The sequence below is a fragment of the Poromitra crassiceps genome (assembly GCF_964638095.1).
Source record: "Poromitra crassiceps genome assembly, chromosome: 3".
Classification (NCBI taxonomy): Eukaryota; Metazoa; Chordata; class Actinopteri; order Beryciformes; family Melamphaidae; genus Poromitra; species Poromitra crassiceps.
In genome coordinates, this window is record NC_139625.1 from 74397106 (window position 1) to 74418744 (window position 21639).

The window sequence follows — 21639 nt, forward strand, 5'->3', positions numbered from 1 at the left end:
GCGTAATGTGCTGTTATCAACCATTATTGCTAACAATGGCTAGCCCGTAGAGCTGTAATGATTATCAGATGTACTTCTTTTCTTCTTCGTCTTCTTCTTCTTCTTCTTCTTCTTCTGTTCCACCGTAAAACCAAACACGTGTGACGTCACTCAACTGGGCTATTCCTAGTTCCCAGTACAAACCATTACTGGAACGCAACATATGGTCATTGGGTCTCTCTCTGTGGCTCTCACACACAACCACACGTTCATACTCTCTATCTACTCTCTCACACACCAAAAACTCTCTCTCTCTCTCTCTCTCTCTCTCTTTCTGTCATGCATGCACACACACACACACACACACACACACACACACACACACACACACACACACACACACACACACACACACACACACACACTCTACCTCTCTTCCGTTCTCTCTCACTCACTCACTCACTCACTCACTCACTCACACACACACACACACACACACACACACACACACCATCTCATATCTCTGTTACTCATTCTCTCACACATACATACTCTCTTTCTCGCTCACTCTTGCACATAAAACTTCACACATTCTCTCTCTCTCTCTCTCTCTCTCTCTCTCTCTCTCACACACACACACACACACACACACACACACACACACACACACACACACACACACACACACACACACACACACACACACACACACACACACACAAAGGCAAACAGCTGAGGAGTTTCAACCCATTTGTAGGATAGAGTTCTTGGCTCCCCCGACAGCCTCCACATACCACGGCTGTAGTGGGGCTGGCCTACATTCTCCATACTTCATACAATGCTATAAATATTGGCCTTATTGTGGCTGTTTGTCACGGGCCTGCTGGCATATGCTGTGGCCACAGCAGCATGGAGGTCACAGGATCACAAATGACTTGTTTAGGCCCCAAAACCTTCTCTAATCTGCAGCTTTGAGGGTTTTGTTTAAATCCAGAATGTTCTGTCGATATGTAGGCTATTGTGTATTGTGTTGTGCATATACGCTAAATATGTAGGCTTTTATGATGAATTGACAAAGTTACATTCACAAAGCCTCAAAGTAAGACAAATACAAACAAAGACTGTGAATACCTCTATGTGCACCCCCCCCCCCTATACTGTTGTATTAATATGTATGGTTTAACACATCACCTACAGACAACTTGACTTGACAAATAAATTAAAAAAAGGGGAAATCAGACTGGTTTCAATTAAGCATAACCCACACACGTTACTTACTGTAGGCTACACTTATTATGCTATAGCTGCTATGTTGCAAAAAATCTCCTTTTTTAACATCTTTTACAGTGGAAAAAGGTCACTCGACTGTTACATCCTCTGTTACATCCCTGGTAATCCTATGATGCGTTTTAGATAGGCTACAGATATCACAGAAAATTGATAAACTACATCTAGTAATAGCTTAAGAAGACAAAAAAGGCCACTAAACACTTTACCTGAGTGCCACGCAGATACATTATAAGTCCCTATAGGAATGCTTTATAAGTAAAGGATTGTTTGTGATACCAAAATAAAGATAGCATTAAAATATTAGATTAGATACATAGGTAGGAATGTTATTTACTTTTTTTTTAAATTAATATTACAGAAGAAAAAGTACAATAAGCTCACTAAGGGAACTAAAAACTTACTATCGATACTACCAACACAATATAAAGTGCCTATGGAATATCATTGGAATATTATAGCAGATTTGTCTCTACTTTCCAAATTGCATTACTGTGAAGCTGTGAAGGCAATGTGGCCAAACTCCTGCGCAACGCCCCGCCCCTTCGCCCGCTCTGACCAATCGGAGACGGAATGGGTGAGAAAACAAACCGTGCGATTGGACTAGCGAGGGCCAGGGGAAGGCAGTTTCAAGGCGCCCCTGCCATGGAAGTCAAGGCATTGAATAGCTGGGGGGGCGCTTTGAAACCGACCAGGACCGAGTTGAGTGTGTGGAGTCACTCTGATTAGTCTCCTCACTCTCCTGCAGACCTCACCGAGGGGAAAAATAACGAGTGGAGCGGCAGTAATGTGTTTTAAACTAAATACCGAGTAACGTTAACAAAGAAAACTTTTTACCAAGCGCGTTTGGACACTTATTTCAAAGGAAAACGTGTTTGAGGGGAAAAAAAGACTTGTTGGGAGACTGCGGATTTCTTTGCATGCGGTGTGGAAGAGGGCTGACGAGGACTAGTCTTGGAAGACATTACTTTCTATCGCCTCCTTTTACAAACCCTCAAATTAAGGTCAGTGGACTTCCCAAGAGTTGGGAAGTTTTTCGTTTTTACCCTCGACACAGAAAGGATTTAATTCACAAAGACTCGGACTAAGAGTGGATTTGGAGTATGAATAAATCCTGTAATCCACCATTTTCTTGGAGAGTTGTGGAAACTGCCGTGGAATAAGAAGGAATGCAGCAGTAACGTTGAACGCGTCCCTGAATCAGCCTTTTTTTACGCTCTTTTACGCACAACATAAGGACTTAATTTTTTCCTCTTTTTTCCCCCTCATTTTTTTTCTTTTAACGATTTAGAGACCCTCCACGAGTCTCTATAAACTAGCTCTACTTTCCCCCTTCTTCTCCGGGCTTGCTATCATGGCGGTAGGGAGAGCCTGGCGGTGCGTTTGGATAACGGGCTGCGCTCTGGTGGTGGTTGCGCTCCTCTTCCAGCCGTGCGCCACCGGCCAGCAGTACCACGGCGAGAAGGGCATCTCCATACCGGAGCACGGATTCTGCCAGCCCATCTCCATCCCCCTGTGCACGGACATCGCCTACAACCAGACCATCATGCCCAACTTGCTGGGCCACACCAACCAGGAGGACGCGGGGCTGGAGGTGCACCAGTTCTACCCGCTGGTGAAGGTCCAATGCTCCATGGACCTCAAGTTCTTCCTGTGCTCCATGTATGCGCCGGTGTGCACGGTGCTGGAGCAGGCCATCCCGCCGTGCCGGTCGCTGTGCGAGAGGGCGAGGCAGGGCTGTGAGGCGCTCATGAATAAATTTGGCTTCCAATGGCCCGAGAGGCTGCGCTGCGAGAACTTCCCCGTCCACGGAGCGGGCGAGATCTGCGTGGGTCAGAACACGTCTGACTCAGACATCCCCACCTCCGACCCGACCCCCAACCTGCCCGAGCTCATGACCTTGCCGCCCTTCATCGGGCGCCCGGCCCAGCCCTTCTCCTGCCCCCTCCAGCTGCAGGTCCCCACCTACCTCAACTACCACTTCTTGGGCGTGAAGGACTGTGGCGCACCCTGCGAGGTCTCCAAGCCCAACGGACTCATGTACTTCCGCGAGGAGGAGTTGAAATTTGGCAAGCTCTGGGTGGGCATCTGGTCCATCCTGTGCTGTGTGAGCACCCTGTTCACGGTGCTCACCTACCTGGTGGACATGAGGCGCTTCCGCTACCCAGAGAGGCCCATCATCTTCCTGTCGGGCTGTTACTTCATGGTGGCCGTGGCCTACACCGCCGGCTTTCTACTGGAGGACAAAGTTGTGTGTATCGATAAGTTCAAGGACGACGGCTACAAGACGGTGGCCCAGGGCACCAAGAAGGAAGGCTGCACCATTCTCTTCATGATCCTCTACTTCTTCGGCATGGCCAGCTCCATCTGGTGGGTCATCCTCTCGCTCACCTGGTTCCTCTCGGCTGGGATGAAGTGGGGCCACGAGGCTATTGAGGCTAACTCCCAGTACTTCCACCTAGCGGCCTGGGCCGTGCCGGCGGTGAAGACCATCACCATCCTGGCCATGGGGCAGGTGGACGGCGACTTGCTCACCGGCGTGTGCTACGTGGGCATCTACAATGTGGACGCCCTGCGTGGCTTCGTGCTGGCGCCGCTGTTCGTCTACCTCTTCATCGGCACCTCGTTCCTCTTGGCGGGCTTCGTCTCGCTGTTCCGCATCCGCACCATCATGAAGCACGACGGCACCAAGACGGAGAAGCTGGAGAAGCTGATGGTGCGGATCGGCGTGTTCAGCGTGCTGTACACGGTGCCCGCCACCATCGTCATTGCCTGTTACTTCTACGAGCAGGCCTTCCGCGAGCAGTGGGAGCGGACATGGCACATGCAGACGTGCAAGCGCTTCGCCGTGCCGTGCCCCGCCGGCAACTTCGCGCCCATGACCCCGGACTTCACCGTGTTCATGATCAAGTACCTGATGACCATGATTGTGGGCATCACGTCTGGGTTCTGGATCTGGTCGGGGAAGACGCTGCAGTCGTGGCGCCGGTTCTACAAGAGACTGAGCAACAGCAACCAGGGGGAGACGACCGTGTAGGAATACCAAGACCTGGGGGGGGGGGGGGGGGGGTGGTCGGGTTTTTGGGGGTCGAAGTCGAGGAGTACCAGAAGTGGGGTTTGAGTTCAAACCCAAGCATTTACTTGGACATATTGTGGACGTTGGACTCTTTAAAAAAAAAAACGTGTTTTGTGGAGAATCGCCCCGTCTGGCTCAATGAGCCTTTGACTGAGCCTTTTGTTCACTAAGGGGACGGATGGAAAACTGGCATGTGGCTTCTCTGAATCCTCTTTCAAATCCTCAGACAGGAGCAATCAACTCGCTGGTATTATTGAAACATGCATTATGAACCCTCGAGGACCACGTTGTGCCATATCCGAAAAGACTACTTTTATATTTTATCGGCAGTCACAATGACAATGTCTGTTTTCTTTCCACACCCAAATGATATGTCCACATTTTCAGCTGTTTTATTTTTTCATTATATTTGTACACTAATTGAAGACAGAAAGCGGATGATGAGCCCTTGAGAAATGAATCCATTGTGTGTCTGTGCCATTTCATGACCCCCCCCCCCCCCCCCCCCCCATCCCCGGTAGAAAGACGTGTTAAGGTTTTGGAATGTGTTTTCTCCATCCTCATGATTCTGTATTTGCTATTTTTCGCTGCTGACTTTGGTTGGACACGGACTAACCCCGCGAGCATCCCTAAACAATCACATGTCACAGACCGAGCTGGCAGAGAGAACTCAATTAGGGTTACGTCACGCTTGTGTAGAAGCTGTAAGGAAATAATCAAAACTGCCTCATTTATAGGTCAACATATTTTGTAAATATACTCTCTGAGAAGAACTTATGTATTTATGAGAATTTTAAAATCATGTTTTAAACAATGTTTTTTCTTGTCCTCTTTTTGATGCTACACGGCTTGTACCTGTACAGTTTTACAGAATAAAATGTTACCGTTTTTAAACTGTCTGCCTTCTCGAGTGTCATTGGTAAAAGTGTCTATTCACAGAGAGAAACCTTGACGTAGAAACCAGGGCGTTGACCTATTGTAGATGATGTACTGTGTTAGACAATGTCAGGAGGTTTTGGTTTGAATGCCTTTTGAGAGATTTTCAGTTGATGTCTTAGTGCTTTGTTTGCAGATTCCATTGCTGTGCCTTTGGCGACGACAGTAAGCCTGTATTTTGGATATAACACTGATACACATATTTACTCTGGCAAATGACCATAGTGGTTTCTGGTAAAAGGGAGTATCAGCGTCAAAGTAGGCCTGTTCTGTCTCGGCGATGCCTCTAGACGGCTGAGCCCTACTTTCCTGCTGAAATTTGATTCCTACTTTTTTCAGCCCTCCTCCCTTTGTCCTGGCCCTAGAAAATGTTCCGAGTAACAAGGCAACCCTCTCTGTGTGTGTGTGTGTGTGTGCGCAACTGGAGAAGTGTAACTTACTACAGGGCTATTACAGGCCGGAAAAGTATGGAAAACGAATTTGATCCGCTTCCAGGACTTTGGAAAGTTTTGGGAATTGCACAAAAGAAAGTGTGGAAAAATGTTGCTGTTCAGTCGTGACACATGTAGAGCCTAAATCAACTCGTTTCATGCATTTGTAAATTTGTCATTTCACATAATTGTTCTCAAGAATAGTCTTCAGTTATAGAATAAGATGGTTTAGTTGGAAATCATGTTGGAACGCAGACCGAAATGTTCAAATTGAGGCACACAGGGTTCCCACGGGCCTGTGAAAGTTTGTGAATTAGAAAAAAGAAAGGGCCTTGAAAGTTTTTTTAAATAGACATAGACATGGGTGATTGAAAGTGGTTGAATTTATATATTTTGTGCAAGAATATAAATTGAAGTTCTTTTGATTTTTTCTTTTAACAACACCGCACAGTTCAATATTATCTGTTTTTAATTGTGAGATTGTGTAAAGCTGCTAGTCATAAAAAGAGTCAGTGTTGTAACCGTAATGAACCTTGATCTGGCTCAAACTATTCTGTGTTGGCTCCTTGAATTGGAGAGAATCGGGCCTGGAAGGCCGTTGAATTTGATGTTTAAAAAGGTGTGGCAACCCTGTCACAACATTGGCAAAACCATGTAAAGAAAAATTTGTAATTCAGTGTCATATTACAGGAGATGGTCTTAATATGTAGCCTATTCTGTTAGAAACTGGCTCCCAGGGTGATCTTCTTTCCTACATTAATTTCTTTAAGCCCGTCTAGCCCGGACACAGAAGCCTCCATTGAGCGGAAGTGGGGGACATTCTAACCTGTGGGAGCTGGCTGTAATCCGTGTCATGCTACGAGTTAAACCCAGCGCTTAACTCCACTGCTTCACAGCCGGCTTTCTCCAAACATTTTTTCTTCTCTTTTTCTTTTTCCTGTAGTCTGCCGCTTACATCTCAGCCACTTTCCTCATGCTCTCATCCAGAGACGAGGACTTGGACTTGTGACTTGGACTCAAGTCGCACTTAACATGCACACACAGTGACATGAGATTTGACTTGAGAATCTTCTTCAAAAGATTTGAGACTTCACTTGGACTATAGATTCTTTCTTTTTCTTTTCTGCACATTAACATGTATTAACAAGGAAATGTCTAATGAGCTGAATGTCATTCTGTTGTAGGCATGCCTAATAGCAATGTTTTCCTGTTAGCCTGAGTAATGTTAGTCTCTATCAATGTTTTAGACACCCTCTCTAATAGTAGCAAACCTTATCTATTGAATAAGGCAGTTGTTTTCAAAGTGGGGTTTTGGGCCCCCCAGGAGTGTTCCAGGTGGTCCCCGACAAAAAGGGCAATCATTTATTTTCACTATAATTCCATCCGTAAGTAAGACGATGACTATTATGGTCATGGGCTTCACACTATGTATATGTAATAAAACATCTAAAAGCAAAACAATCTTTTTAGATGGGGGACCCTGGGACAAAACCTTATCAAATGGGTGTCTGTAGTCTAATTTGTGTCAGTTTAGGGTTCCTTGACGTGAAAAGGTTTGAGAACCGCTGAGGGAGTAAGCAAGTAAATGAACGAAGTGTGTGATTCTATACGTGAAATAGCAATGAAAACAGCCCGGGTGACTTAATCAGATGGAGAAAAGGTGTATTAATCACTTTGTCCAGTTAAAAAGGTGAGTGAAAAAGTGAACTCCAGACACTGGTGTGGACTGCTCCAGACACTGGTGTGGACTGCTCCAGACACTGGTGTGGACTGTTCCAGACACTGGTGTGGACTGGTGTGAACTGCTCCAGACACTGGTGTGGACTGCTCCAGACACTGGTGTGGACTGGCAGACTTCTTTGCATGTTGAGCGCAGCTCCCAGTGAAGTGGTCTCTTTTCCCCACATCCGCACAGCCATAGCAGACGCGAGCCACAACCAGCAAGCACAACAAATGTACCAGCAGTTCATCTCTATACAGGCTACTTTGACAATCTAACATGGCAGTGCAGTTTGGTTGTGGATTTGAACGTCTCTCAGTCCCTTCCCCCCTCTCTCGCTCTCTTCCTGGCTGCTTCCCCCCTCTCTCTCTCTCTTCCTGGCTGGCCCACATCTGGTAATGTTTTGCCAATGTGAGGTATCCCAGTCTTGGAAATGTGATCTCCTGCATGCAGAGGCTTAACCCAGGCCCGGGGACCTTGGGACTGACAGAGGCTCTGTTTACCACCCTGACCCCTCTCTCTCTCTCTCTCTCTCTCTCTCTCTCTCTCTGTTTCCCCTATCCTGTCACTGGTCAATGACTCCCCCCATCCTCCTACCAACCTCCCCCCTTTCCCTTCCCTTCCCTTCCCCTGTTTTACTCCCGGCTCTCCTCCCCTCCTTGGGCCTCCGTGAAATCAGACTCTGTCCAAATAAATATTCTCTCTGTAAAGCATGTTTCAAGCAACCTCCCCCTCTTCTTCCTGCGTTGTATACGTTCAGCTTTTCCAGGCAAAGATATTTGCAAGAACTTTGACTGTTTTTGCACAACTTTCACTAAATAGCCTGGCGAGTTTCATATCCACCCTTTATCCAAATCGATGCACTTTGACAAAATGATTGCTGGGATGAGACGAAGGCACTTTCTGGGTTACTAATGTTATGAGTCATCTTTGTTTACAGAGCTATTGTGTTGTTGAGAATGGCATGTTGGAAATATTGACTAATGAACTTCAGGTAGCGGCATTTTTCCGACCTGGATGTATAGAGTTCTGGAGTAAAACGCTCCAAATTCAAGCTGGTATTTGTCATTTGTTAAACTGATTTGTTTCTTGCACGCTACGACCAAAACAGGGAGAGGTGCTTGAATTTAATGTGCGCTAATAAATGTGTCATTATGTCTGTCTCACACCCTCTCTTTGAAACAAGGCTATTGCTGCTTGCTGTTAGTTATTTTTGGTAGGATACCACAAAGCTGCCTCCATATAAACCCCTTTACAGTTCACTTTGTGTATCCATTGATCAGAGAAGTGAAAGAGAAACCATTCAGTGTTTGGGGAATGCAGGTTATAGGCTAGACAGTAATATGAATTAATGCTCATCAGTCATCACTGACTATCATGTCAATTTACTGGAGGTTTCAACTGGACTTTCATCAATTGGATGAGACCGCCATCTGCTGGTCAAGAAGCATTTGTCAGTCAGTCCACAGGCACAGGGTGTGATGCGTGGTCCCCCTTGTGCTATGAAACCATTGTGAGCACCCACACTTTTAAGGGGCCACAAATTCACAAAAATAGATGTGTTGTTATTTGTTCATGTATTGAAGCTGCTGACAGCTGTTTTTTTGTACCAATATTCAATATCTTTCAATTTGATAATTTTCATGCAAGCAAACAAACAAACAAATAATTTAGTTTACATGAGTATTTTCTTCTTGTCCGAGTGGAAAAGCCTGAGAAAAGTCATCCATTGCATCAAGAGCAGTATAACAGGCTATGTAATTGGGACAGGAAAGGAAAAGATTATTAAAAGAATGGCTATTTCATATCTGAAATTATTATAAAAAAAACATGTGGCCTAAAATAGTAGGTAGCAAGCTACTGGGACATCTTCATCTATAAATGAAATTGCCTTACAACACATGTATAACAATGTGATTTGGATAATTAACCCTGTTTAAACAACACGAGGGTTGCTATTCTCAAAACTCACAAGGTCATCTTCAAAGTATAACAATGGCTACAAATTACAAAGGTTTGCCACAAAATTTGACCTCACAACTAATTCCAATCCCACTTGTTTATTTTACACACAGGTTCTAGTGATATTATCAATACAGTAGCACCACTAGCTGGTGTAGTTGTAATGTTATACAGGAATGAATAATCATAATTTTAAACACAGATCTCTTTTTTTCCTTTTTATTTTTATTTTTATAGAACAAACAAAACAGACAAGACAAAAACAGGCTCAGACAAGAAAAGAAAAGAAACAAAAACATACAAACATAATCAACATTCAATATGCCAGTGGTGCTACCAGCCACGTAAGGTGCTTATGTGCTTGTAAGCGATGTACTTGGGATCTCACGCAAGGGGTCTATAGGAAACCAGCCGGGCGAGTCACCCGTCGCCCCCTAACCTCATCAAGGTAGGCTAAAAACAGGTCCCATATACAGTAGTTAGACATTTTCTAAGTGAGTTGATTCTCAGGAACCCGAGTATCTCCATCCGTATAACAGAGATCATGTCCGTCCACCACAAAAGAGGGTGAAGAGGGGGACTTCCATGCCTTAAGATTTTTTCGTTTTTTGCAACAGTTGTCCCCAGTGTCAGAGATTGTTGCACAGCTGTAGTGAAGTTCAGAGAGGACTCCGAGCAGCCGAAGATGGTGAGTTCTGCCTCCGGCTGAAGGGTCATTTTGTAGGCCTTAGAGTACCAGTCAAATAACTCATAACTGTGCATTACTATTGCTCTTACTGATTATAGTTGTTAATGTTATCATTATTACTGCCATTATTGTGCATCTCGCTCTCTCCCTCTCTCTCTCTCTCTCTCTCTCTCTCTCTCTCAACTTAACTGCTCATGGCAGATGAATGCCCACCAAGAAGAGCCAGGTCTGCTCAAGATTTTCTTCCCCGTTAAAGGGGTCTTTTCCTTGCCGCTGTCGCCAAGTGCTGCTCTTGCTGGGTAATTGTTTCAATTGGCACATGACCCCGTCCGAGGTCAGCCAAATTCTCATTAGGGCTCAGCACCCCTAAAGGTCTGATCCTAAAATCGCCCCTGAGTGAGACAGTGTTCTGGAGCTTTCTTTATTGTTTTCAAGTTGCATTTTCCTCTTACGCACCTGTCACACATTCACTAGACCTTAAAGCTGCAGTAGGTAATACATACATATATATATATATATATATATATATATATACCGTATATATATATATATATATATATATATATATATATATATATATATATATATATATATATAATACATATGTATAATACATATGTATATAATATATATATATATATATATATTTATATATATAATACATATGTATATAATATATATTATATATATATTTTTTTTAAAGATTTATGTTTGGGCATTTTGCCCTTTTTTATTTTAGATGGGACAGTAGGCAGACAGGAAAGGTGGGGAGAGAGGGGGATGACATGCGGCAAAGGACCACAGGTTGGATTCAAACCCGGGTCGGCCGCACGAAGGACCGAGCCTTCATGGTACGCGTGCTACCAGGTGAGCCACCAGGACGCACAGCAGTAGGCAATATTATTTCATTATAATTTTGGTTGTAGGTCTGACAAAAAACAAACAATCTGCTTAGCTAGAACAAAACTAGCCAATCACATTCACAGCAGACAAACAAGGGTCATTCGCATTCTACTCTGCTGTTGCTCTGGTTAACATTCCACTGATGTTTAAAACTGCTTACTGCAGCTTTAAAACCACCCCTTTGAGTAGGCTTGCACCTCTCATTTATTGATCAGCGACGGGTTGGACTGAACTAACTTTTCCCCTTAATTCACCCTTGACCTCTTCCCCCGATCACCATGACTGATGATGCCACAATGTATATGACCTCAATTCTGATGTCATCAGTGATGTCACTCGAGCCATCAGTAATGTTACAATGCCTCGATTGTGATGTGATCAGTGATGTCATGTCACAATGTCGTTACCCAAGCCATTGTGACATCACTGATGACATCATCACTGAATTTAGCGTTTGCGCTCGTTTAACGCTGTGCGCAATGCAAATTGGGGGCGGACACAAGCGCATGCCTGTGATAATTGTACTGGGCATTGGCTGCAACAAGCCAAAGCAGGCGTTTCAGCGCTAAAATGTGGTGATAGATGGCATTACCCTATGATCGTCAGCAGCGCGCAATTACTTTGCGCTAAGAGCTTTGAAAAGGACCTTTTACGCGCAAATACCTCGCGCTCTCGGAGCGCACCCGTATCTCCGTGCAGCGCAGCGCAAAGTAGAATTCCTTTTGGAGATGTCATTACGCACAGCCTAGACATCAAATTATGCTGCTAAAATTGGGTATTAGCAGATAATTCAGTGAGGCAATCAACTATAACTCACTGAGAAACTTTTATCACATCGCAAAGAGGGAAATTAATTGAGAAAACTTGTTGGACAATGGACATATAGGCTATTTACCTTAAACCACCCGGAGGGTCGTTGGCACCACAGACGATCTGTCAATAAGCTCTCTCTGTCCTCGCACTATAGCCACTTCTTAACATGCAGTGGAATCCGTATTATAACCCGCTCCTAGCCGGTTGGCCTGCATGTTAAACAACAATTAGCCGGCCTACGCACACTCCCGCGAGTCCGTATCATATTCATCTCGGTCGCCGGTGTAGGATCCGGATTAGCGTAAAAGCGCCTGCTGTTTAATTCTGGCAGGTCATGATCCAAATCATCGCTGTTATGTGAGTGGGCACGTGGTGGCACTTTACAAACCATTAATGTCCCATCATTATTTTCATGAATGGACAATGGACGTAGCGTTAGTTTCATGGCTGGATTATTTGGAAGACAGCCAAATTAGGTGAGTAAACAACTAAAAGTTGAATCCCCCATCTGCCAGTTTAAAAATGCAAGAGAGATGATAGCCTACTAGAGTTGCACGATCGTCAATCGCCACCCTTTGACATAGCCAATACATGATGTCATCGCGCAAGCACATGGCTATATATTATATGGATGTTAACGTCCATATTAATTAGCTTCAGCTGTGCTCTTGCTGTAGGCTACTTTGCTAACTTAGCATCAATGCTAGCGGGACTTACCCAGCTATCGTCATTGCCTGCTTTTACTGCTGCTTGCTGGTAATAATCCCATCATTCCCATGTCAGAAAAAGTCTCCAGATTTGTCACTAACGTTAGTCTCTTCCGAGAAGTTTTCTCGAGTTGGATGCAGCCTGCTCTAACTAGCCAGACATGATCCAGACTTCATGTTTAAAAGCCACTATTACGCATGGAGAGAATTACAGCATATTGATTCAAGATTTGATTGTCACTCCGTAGTACAAGTATCACGTGTGAAATTCTTGTGCTGTAGACTCCGTTTACAACATAGTGCAAAATAACGTATAACGTACATATGGGTGCAGGAAAACAAGAGAAACAACAAGCAATAAGGCAGTAAAGTGATAAGACAAGTCAAAGACAGTGACATATTCACTGCACATAGGTGCAAATGGCATGTACATACTTTAAACATACCTAAACATAATTGACATTCTGTTTGCACAGGTGCAAATAGCATATACCTAATTAAGCATACAATTAAACATTAGACATACGTAATGGTAGCAGCTACAGTACAGTACAGTACAGCTACTACACTATTTGTGTATGTTAAGGAGTCTCGTGGCCTGCGGGAAGAAACTGTCCCTCAAGCGATTTGTGCGTGCTTTTGGGACCCTGTATCTCCTCCCTGAGGGTAGCAGGGAGAACAGGCTGTTGTGGGGGTGGTTTGTGTCTTTGATGATCTTCAGGGACCTCCTGAGGCACCGCTGGTTATACAGTTCCTGCAGTTCTGGCAGCTCACATCCAGTTACGTGCTATTGCATGCCTCGGCGAGGCAGCCTCGCGCAAACAGCCATTGCGAGACGGGAATCTGATTGGTTTTGATTGACGTAATGCCCAGCCTTGCCACGCCTGTGAATAATTCTGGTAGTTAAAGGAGAATTTCGGTTTTTTCGAACCTGGAGCCATCTCCTGCCATTAATTATGATTTGTCCACTCACCCGGCGATCCCCGCGGCGTATCTGGGCGTCCTAGCGTTGTTTTGATATCAATAGCGTCCAAGTCAGTCGTAAAGTGGAGTTGATTTGGGGCCAAGTGTGAGCCTGTATTTCCTGCATCTAAATAGCTATTTTTCTTCCCTTTTTCGCCAAATATCGCCATAATCTGATCCGTCAACATCCAGCAGAGTGTTATTTCACCCCAGACTGTTTCCTGGAGTGCACAGGGATCAAATTACCTCAAACGTGATCTAGGTCACCAAGTCTCGTGAAGTCCCGCGATACTTTCCTGTCGACTGGCCAAATACAGGCAGGACGCTTTGCGGTCGTGGTTTTAGCGTAACCTATGTGGGGTTTGGCATAACCTTCGTTATTTCGAATCCCACATAGGTTACGCCAAACCCCACATAGGTTACGCTAAAACCACGACCGCAAAGCGTCCTGCCTGTATTTGGCCAGTCGACAGGAAAGTATCGCGGGACTTCACGAGACTTGGTGACCTAGATCACGTTTGAGGTAATTTGATCCCTGTGCACTCCAGGAAACAGCCTGGGGTGAAATAACACTCTGCTGGATGTTGACGGATCAGATTATGGCGATATTTGGCGAAAAAGGGAAGAAAAATAGCTATTTAGATGCAGGAAATACAGGCTCACACTTGGCCCCAAATCAACTCCACTTTACGACTGACTTGGACGCTATTGATATCAAAACAACGCTAGGACGCCCAGATACGCCGCGGGGATCGCCGGGTGAGTGGACAAATCATAATTAATGACAGGAGATGGCTCCAGGTTCGAAAAAACCGAAATTCTCCTTTAAGACTGCCCAAATCCCGTTTGCGCAGGCATTTTGGGGCGCAGATGATTTTGGCATGGCTCTAATTCGCGCTTGCGACAGGTGCCGTGAACCTTTCCGCATCCCGGCCGAGAATTGCATCCCCAACATATTTCGGGGATGTTTTAACTTAGAAATCAGGGAGGTCACGTCTACCAGACAATTATATCACTTTTAAACAGTTACATTTCTGTATAAATCATTACAATCAATCAATCAATCAATCAATCAATCAATCAATTTTAATACATGTCCCAGAAGGGCACTTTGGTTTACAAGTATGCTCCCGTGAGGTGGGGATGCTTTTTTCTCTGCTGGGCGGGGGAGCAAAACTCGGCAGAACACCTGGCGGACTGTGCAAGGCGGAATGCTATCTTCCGTGACTTAAGGCACGTGCAAACAAGTGCGCAAGCGCTATAGAGGGTATACATGTGATGTCACAGAGGCAGAAGTCACTGTGGGGTCACGCCCACTGAGTCACAGCAAGACTGAGCTTGAATGCAGTAATCAGCCTAGATAAGTGACACCTGCTGCTCAGGGAGGAATTTGACACTCATTTTGACACTCGTTCCCGATTGAGGGGGCGTGTTCCAGTGGGTGTGCATACCCTCTATTAGGGGATAGCGCCTGTCGGAAGATAGGGGCCATAGACACATAGCAGTCAGAGTGCTCATAGGGCAGCTGCAAAGCCAAGGTATTGCAAGTGGACGCCAAATCATTTGGCTGCAAGTCAACAAACACAGCTCTGGGTACATGCTTGATGCTTGCCAGCTCCAGTCTCACTGAATTCTTCTTCTTCTTCTTCTTCTTCTTCTTCTTCTTCTTCTTCTTCTTCTTCTTCTTCTTCTTCTTCTTCTTCTTCTTCTTCTTCTGTGGTGTTTTATGGCAGTTGGTATCCTTTATGTTGCATTGCCGCTTCCTTCAGGATTTATCCATCCAGTTTACCTACATTCTGTCCCTCTCTCTCTCGATCGAAGCCTCTCCTCTGGATGACTCTCCTCCTCCTTCTTCTTCTTTGGTGTTTTATGGCAGTTGGCATCCTTTATGTTGCATTACCGCCTCCTTCTGGATTTATCCATCCACTGATGCCCTACATTCTGTAAAACCTGATCCTTCCTCGAGCAATTGAGGCTCGTCGACTTCTCCATCGATGTGACATCATCAGTGGTGTCATTGACTGAATTGTGATGTCATAAATCCTTCCTTGCTGAGGTTATAAAAGGGACGATTCAGTTAGCTAGTCTAAATGAAGCGTGTTTTCACCCTCACGGACAAAGCATGGGTAAATTTCAGCCTACAGTACAAATGGCAGAACAACTTGGGGAATTATATTGCTGTTGCAGGAAAAGACAACTCGGTAAAAATATTTAATCGATATGGGCATAAGAGGAATGAACTCAACCTTCCAGGGCACTGTGTGGCAATGGACTGGGATAAGGACGGGGACATTCTGGCTGTGATAGCCGAAAAGTCTTACTCCATCTACCTCTGGGAGGCCAGTGTCAATAAGACATCACAGATAGACAGCAGCATGAGGGATCAGATGTCCTTCATCTCGTGGTCCAAGTCCAGCCCATTGTTGGCAGTTGGGACGGCTAAAGGAAACCTGTTGATCTACAACCAGCAGACCTCACACAAGATCCCTGTGCTGGGTAAACACACCAAGAGGATCACATGTGGTTGTTGGAGTGCTCAGAATCTACTGGCCCTCGGCAGTGATGACTGCTCTTTGAGCATCAGCAATCATGAGGGGGACACCATCCGACAGATGATGCTGCACAGTGAGCCTTGTGACATTTACTTCTCCGTGATGAAGACAAATGAGAGGTCGTCTCCAGGAGAGAGCACTGTGAGCGTGTCTGTGGGGAAGAAGAGACTGTTTCTTTTCAACCTCACCCACCCAGAAAAAAATATTATTGAACTGAAATTCCAACCTTGCTACGGAAACATTGTCTCTTACCACTGGTACGGTGATGGGTATATCCTGATCGGCTTCTCTCATGGATACATTGTGCTTTTCTCCACCCACATTAGGGAGATCAACCAGCAGCTATACCAGGCTCAAAATCACAAAGACAGCCTCAACAGTGTAGCTGTCTCCCCAGCTTTAAACAAGGCTGCATCTTGCGGGGACAACAACATAAAGATCCATGAGCTGTCTGATCTTAAAGACATTATTATCAGCAACATAGTTTGTCTGGATGACGAGACTAAAGGTCTCGACCAGTTGAGTTGGACAGATGATGGCCAGCTGTTAGCGATTTCCACCCAAAGAGGGACGCTCCATGTCTACAGAACCGGGCTGCCCATCCTTGGGGACAGCTTCGGTACCAGGTTGGCCTACCTCACCTCCCTGTTGGAGGTCACTGTCTCCAACCATGTGGAGGGGGAAAATCCTGTGGTCATAGAAGTGGAAGTGGAGCCAACCTTCATTGCAGTGGGGCCGTTCCATGTGGCAGTGGGGATGAACAACAGAGCCTGGTTCTACAGTACTCAGGACGGTGGTATCAGGCTGAAGGACATTGAGTACCAGTGGATGATAGCCAGCATGTGCCTCAACTCGGACTACGCAGCAGTGCTGTTTGAGGGAAAAGTACAGCTGCACATGATTGAAGGCGAAGGCCAGATGGAGAAGAAGCAGATTAATTTATTTCCAGATGGTGATGGAAATGGTTGGATCCTTTGCCATGCACTCACCGCTGACTTCCTCTACTACGGCACTGACTCGGGCAGTGTGGTATGTGTGTTGTTGGAGGACTGGCAGACAGTGAACAGCTACAACCACTTGGTGGGTGTGAGGAAGGTCTTCCCAGACCCAATCGGCTCGTGGTTGGTCTTCATCGACAACAAGAACGGCGGCTTCCTGCTCTCCCCTGGGAATGCAAAAGACTCCTGCTATGAGCTCCCCAACTTCCCTCCCACCATCACAGGAGTGCTGTGGGAAAACTGGCCCACTGACAGAAGTGTGTTTGTAGCTTACGATGATGACAAGGTCTACACGTACGCCCTGCATAAAACCACCATATACGGTCTCCAGATGGTGTTGGTGGGTAGCACTGGGCTGTCCTATTCCCAGAAGCCTTTGCTGTTGTACAACGGGGAGCTGACCTGTCAGACAGCGAGCGGCATGACCAGTGACATGCCACTGAGCACACACTCCTTCCTCAGCCACTCCAGCACACAGTCAGACCCACCACAGGAGCTCAGCACGCAGCTCTCCCAGGCTATCATGCTCAAGAGGTTCCCTGAAGCCTGGGATCTGTGTAAGTCAGCGGCCACCATGACAGACTGGGCAGAGATGGGCCGAGCCTGTCTGATCCACATGGAGGTGGAGCTGGCTATCCAAGTCTACCGCATAAGTGGCAATGTAGGTATGGTCCTGTGGCTGCAGGGCATCAAGGGTATAGAGGACAGGAATTTGTTGGCAGGCCATTTGGCCATGTTCCTGAATGACTATAACCTGGCGCAGGACCTCTATCTGTCCTCAACCTGCCCCATTGCTGCCCTGGAGATGAGGAGAGACCTATTGCAATGGGACAGCGCTCTGATGTTGGCCAAGAGGCTGGCAGAAGACCAGATTCCCTTTATATCTAAAGAATATGGTGTTCATCTGGAATTTATTGGCGACTATGGGAATGCACTGTCACACTATGAGAAAGGCATGACCCATGACAAAAAGTTCAAGGAGCACGACGAGGCGTGCCAGGCGGGCATAGCCAGGATGTCCATCCGGATGGGTGACATCAGGAAAGGAACTGCCCAGGCCATCCAGCACCCCAGCAGAGTCCTCAAGAAGGAATGCGGAGCCATATTGGAGAGCATAAAGCAATTCTCCGAGGCTGCTCAGCTGTATGAGAAAGGACAGTATTACGACAAAGCTGCATCGGTCTACATCCGCTGCAAGAATGGGGCGAAGGTGGGAGAACTGCTCCCATACGTCTCCTCTCCTAAGATCCACCTGCAGTATGCCAAAGCCAATGAGATGGACGGCAAGTATAAGGAAGCAGTGCAGGCCTATGAGAGTGTGAAGGACTGGGACAATGTGGTTCGCGTGCTGCTGGACCACCTGAAGAACCCGGAGGACGCCATCCGCATCGTCAGGGAGACACAGAGCATTGACGGAGCAAAGATGGTCGCCAGGTTCTTCCTGCGGCTGAATGACTATGGTTCAGCCATCCAGTTTCTGGTGCTGTCTCAGTCCAACGACGAAGCCTTCCAACTGGCACAGCAGCACGGACAGATGGAGGTCTACGCCAACATCATTGGCTCTGAGGCCACGCATGAGGACTACCAGAGCATTGCTCTCTACTTTGAGGGAGAGAAGAAACACCTGCATGCTGGTAAGTTCTTCCAGATGTGTGGTCAGTACAGCAGAGGCCTGGACCAGTACAGGGAGGCTGCTCGCACCGCCATCAACATCGCCAGTGATGAGCAGTGCGCAGGGAAGTACCATAATGCCCATGATGTGCTGTTCAGCGTGTACACAGAGCTGCAGCACCAGAATATTAAGATCCTTGCTGAGATGGCCACCAATCTGATGATCCTCCACTCCTATCTGCTGGCCATAATCCATGCAAAGAGAGGAGACCACCTAAAGGCCGCACACATGCTCATCCGCGTTAGCAACAACATCATCAAGTTTCCCGCACACATCGTGCCTATTCTGACATCGGCGGTGATCGAGTGTTCCCGCGCCGGACTGAAGAACTCTGCCTTCAGGTTTGCCGCCATGCTGATGAGGCCGGAGTACCGCAACGAGATCAGCCACAAGTATAGGAAGAAGATCGAGACCATGGTTCGTCGGCCAGATACGTCAGAGCTGGAGGAGGAAACTACTCCTTGTCCCTTCTGTAGCTCCCAGCTGCCACAGAATGAACTGCTGTGCATCTCCTGCAAGAACAACCTGCCCTACTGCATCGCCACGGGTCGCCATATGCTGAAAGAGGACTGGTGTGTGTGTCCTCACTGTGAATTCCCCGCTCTCTACTCACAGTTTGTTCTGCTGCTGGAGACAGAGAGTGTGTGTCCCATGTGCTCCAAGACTCTGAGTTGTCAACAGGTGAAGATCTCAAATTGTTCTCAGGCTCTCACTGAGTGGCAGAAATGGGAAGTAACAAAGTATTTGTACTCAAGTATTGTACTTAAGTAGAATTTTCAGGTAGCTGAATATTTATTTTTTCTGACAACTTTTTACTTTGACTACATTTTAACACGGGCTACTAGAAATATTGCGCGCTTCGCATGCTCATTTCTAGCATGCCTCGCATGCTTCGCGTGCTCGCCTGCTCAACTGCTCTGTCGTGGAACCCCTCTCTGCCTTATTATAGATAGAAGTTAGATGTATCTCTATTTTCTACTCCTTACATTTTCAAAACAGGCTCGATACTTAGTAGTTCGAGTTTTTTTTTGTTTTAAAGTACAACAGACAAAAACGATGCTGTGTCTATCTTGTCTCACGCTGTCCCAGCTTTCACGCTACTACCCCTCCCTCTCTTCATGCACGGAGGTAATTGAACTTTTTTTGTGGAAAAAACATCACACAAATTCGTAATCAACGTAGCTTTTATAGATCTTAAAACATGTTTGGTCTCTTTTAACGCATTCCCCACCAGAGGTTTTGAGAATAAGTCACTAGCCACCGCCAGGGTTTTTGATCATTTTCATTAATTTTCCAAGACCCACAGAATATTTTCTTCTATGATTACGTAAAGACTGAATATCCCAAAAGAAAGAAGAGTCTGTACTTTCATAGGAAAAAAGTTTGATTCTACCTTCATCTGTTCTTTAGTTATCGACAGCTGAATGTAGATCGTTTTCAGCAGCAGTCTCTGACTAGAAAGCGGGGGAAAAGGCAGTTTTGTAAATTACAAAACTGACCCGAATAAATGCCTTTAAAACCTCTTCTTGGTTACCGTAACGTGTTACGTTTCAGATCCGCCAGTGGATACTGGCGGTGTTTTCTTCCGGTGTGATCCTCCCAGCCTTGACAGCTTGACACCCGTCTGGGCGAACGGAGCAAATCACTAATCAGGTCCAGCTGGACAAAAATATCGATAAATATCCCTTTAAGAGCGCAGTGCATTCATGGGTAATCGCCTACTGTGGCTAATATTAGCCGCTAGTTAGTTATGTTACATGGCAGTAAAACGCCACTGAATGACCAAATTAATATAACTTTGAACCATTTCGGGCAAAACCGTTTCCATCAACGTTGGTTAGTTGTTTATAACGTGGCTGGCTATATTTCTAACGTTCTATCTATCTATCTCTGCACACTGAAAATACTGGGAGGCGGGCCATAGCGTCTCTGTCGATGATTTGATTCGACAGTTCTGGGCACTGGCGTTGGCGGTGGCCAATCCTGGCGTGTTCCACCCCACAATCGATTGTGTTCTGGCGCAAAGTGAGTAGCTTCCAGGACGAATAGGCTCTCTGACTCATGCGCCACTAACGTTATTTTAGAGTAGTGCAGTAAATACAATATTCCTGGAACGCGAGTTTAACTAAACAGTTACATGTCCTCTGCATTCTACATCAAATAAAGACATTTGTTTGTTTTATTTGGTATGTTACATACTTACAAAGTTATGTTCAATTCAGCCAGGGTACAAGGGAGTATAGGCGGCCATCTTTTCAAATCAAGTAGAATACCGTTTTAGGAAATGGCAAGCTGCAACAATAAGTCACGTTAAACCGGAACTTGTACCCACAATTATTTGTACAGCGGGGCATTCAAAAATAAGGTGGATAGCCTCTGCAGGAAAGGATTTATAAAATCTCTGACAATGGCTATAACATCATCAGTGTCTGTCATAAATCTTCTGTGGTGTTGTATGGCAGTTGGCATCCTTTATGTTGCATTAACCACCTCCTTCTGGATTTATCCATCCACTGTTTCCCTACATTCTGTCAATCCTCCCGATCTGGTATGCGGGGGGATTCTCTGTCATAAAGCTTCTTCTTTTTCTTCTGTGGTGTTTTATGGCAGTTGGCATCCTTTATGTTGCATTACCGCCTCCTTCTTGATTTATCCATCCACTGTTCCCCTACATTCTGTAAAACCCGATCCACTGATGATATATCACTTATGTATAGAATTGGTGATGTCACCAGTGATGTCACTCGAGCACTTGATGATGTCATCAGTGATGTCACTAGAGCAATTGTGATGTAATCGGTGATGATGACCAAATAAGACAGACATGTTAATAAACATTGTAGCCAACTGCCATAAAACACCAAAGAAGAATAAACATTGTATTACTATAGCTTACACTACTCTTGTTGCAGGACCTGCCATCTTGGATTTTCAGAACAGAGCATTGGGGAC

At 45.8% G+C, this 21639-nt stretch overlaps 1 protein-coding gene and 1 pseudogene across 2 annotated transcripts; both read left to right on the forward strand.

The window, feature by feature from the left end:
- Window positions 1-2039: 2039 nt before the first annotated feature.
- Window positions 2040-5220, forward strand: LOC310774295 (frizzled-7-A-like). The gene has a single exon (XM_083634340.1). It carries the CDS (start codon window positions 2621-2623, stop codon window positions 4301-4303), a length of 1683 nt encoding a protein of 560 aa, XP_083490466.1. The 5' UTR covers window positions 2040-2620; the 3' UTR covers window positions 4304-5220.
- A 10335-nt stretch (window positions 5221-15555) lies between these two features.
- LOC310773266 (WD repeat-containing protein 19 pseudogene) lies at window positions 15556-19458 on the forward strand (annotated as a pseudogene). Its single transcript has one exon. The product of its transcript is annotated as a WD repeat-containing protein 19 pseudogene (transcript).
- Window positions 19459-21639: the final 2181 nt, after the last annotated feature.

What these genes read in the sequence shown, in the direction of transcription:
- LOC310774295 (XM_083634340.1), top strand. Translation starts at nt 2,621, where the DNA reads ATGGCGGTAGGGAGAGCCTGGCGGTGCGTTTGGATAACGGGCTGCGCT.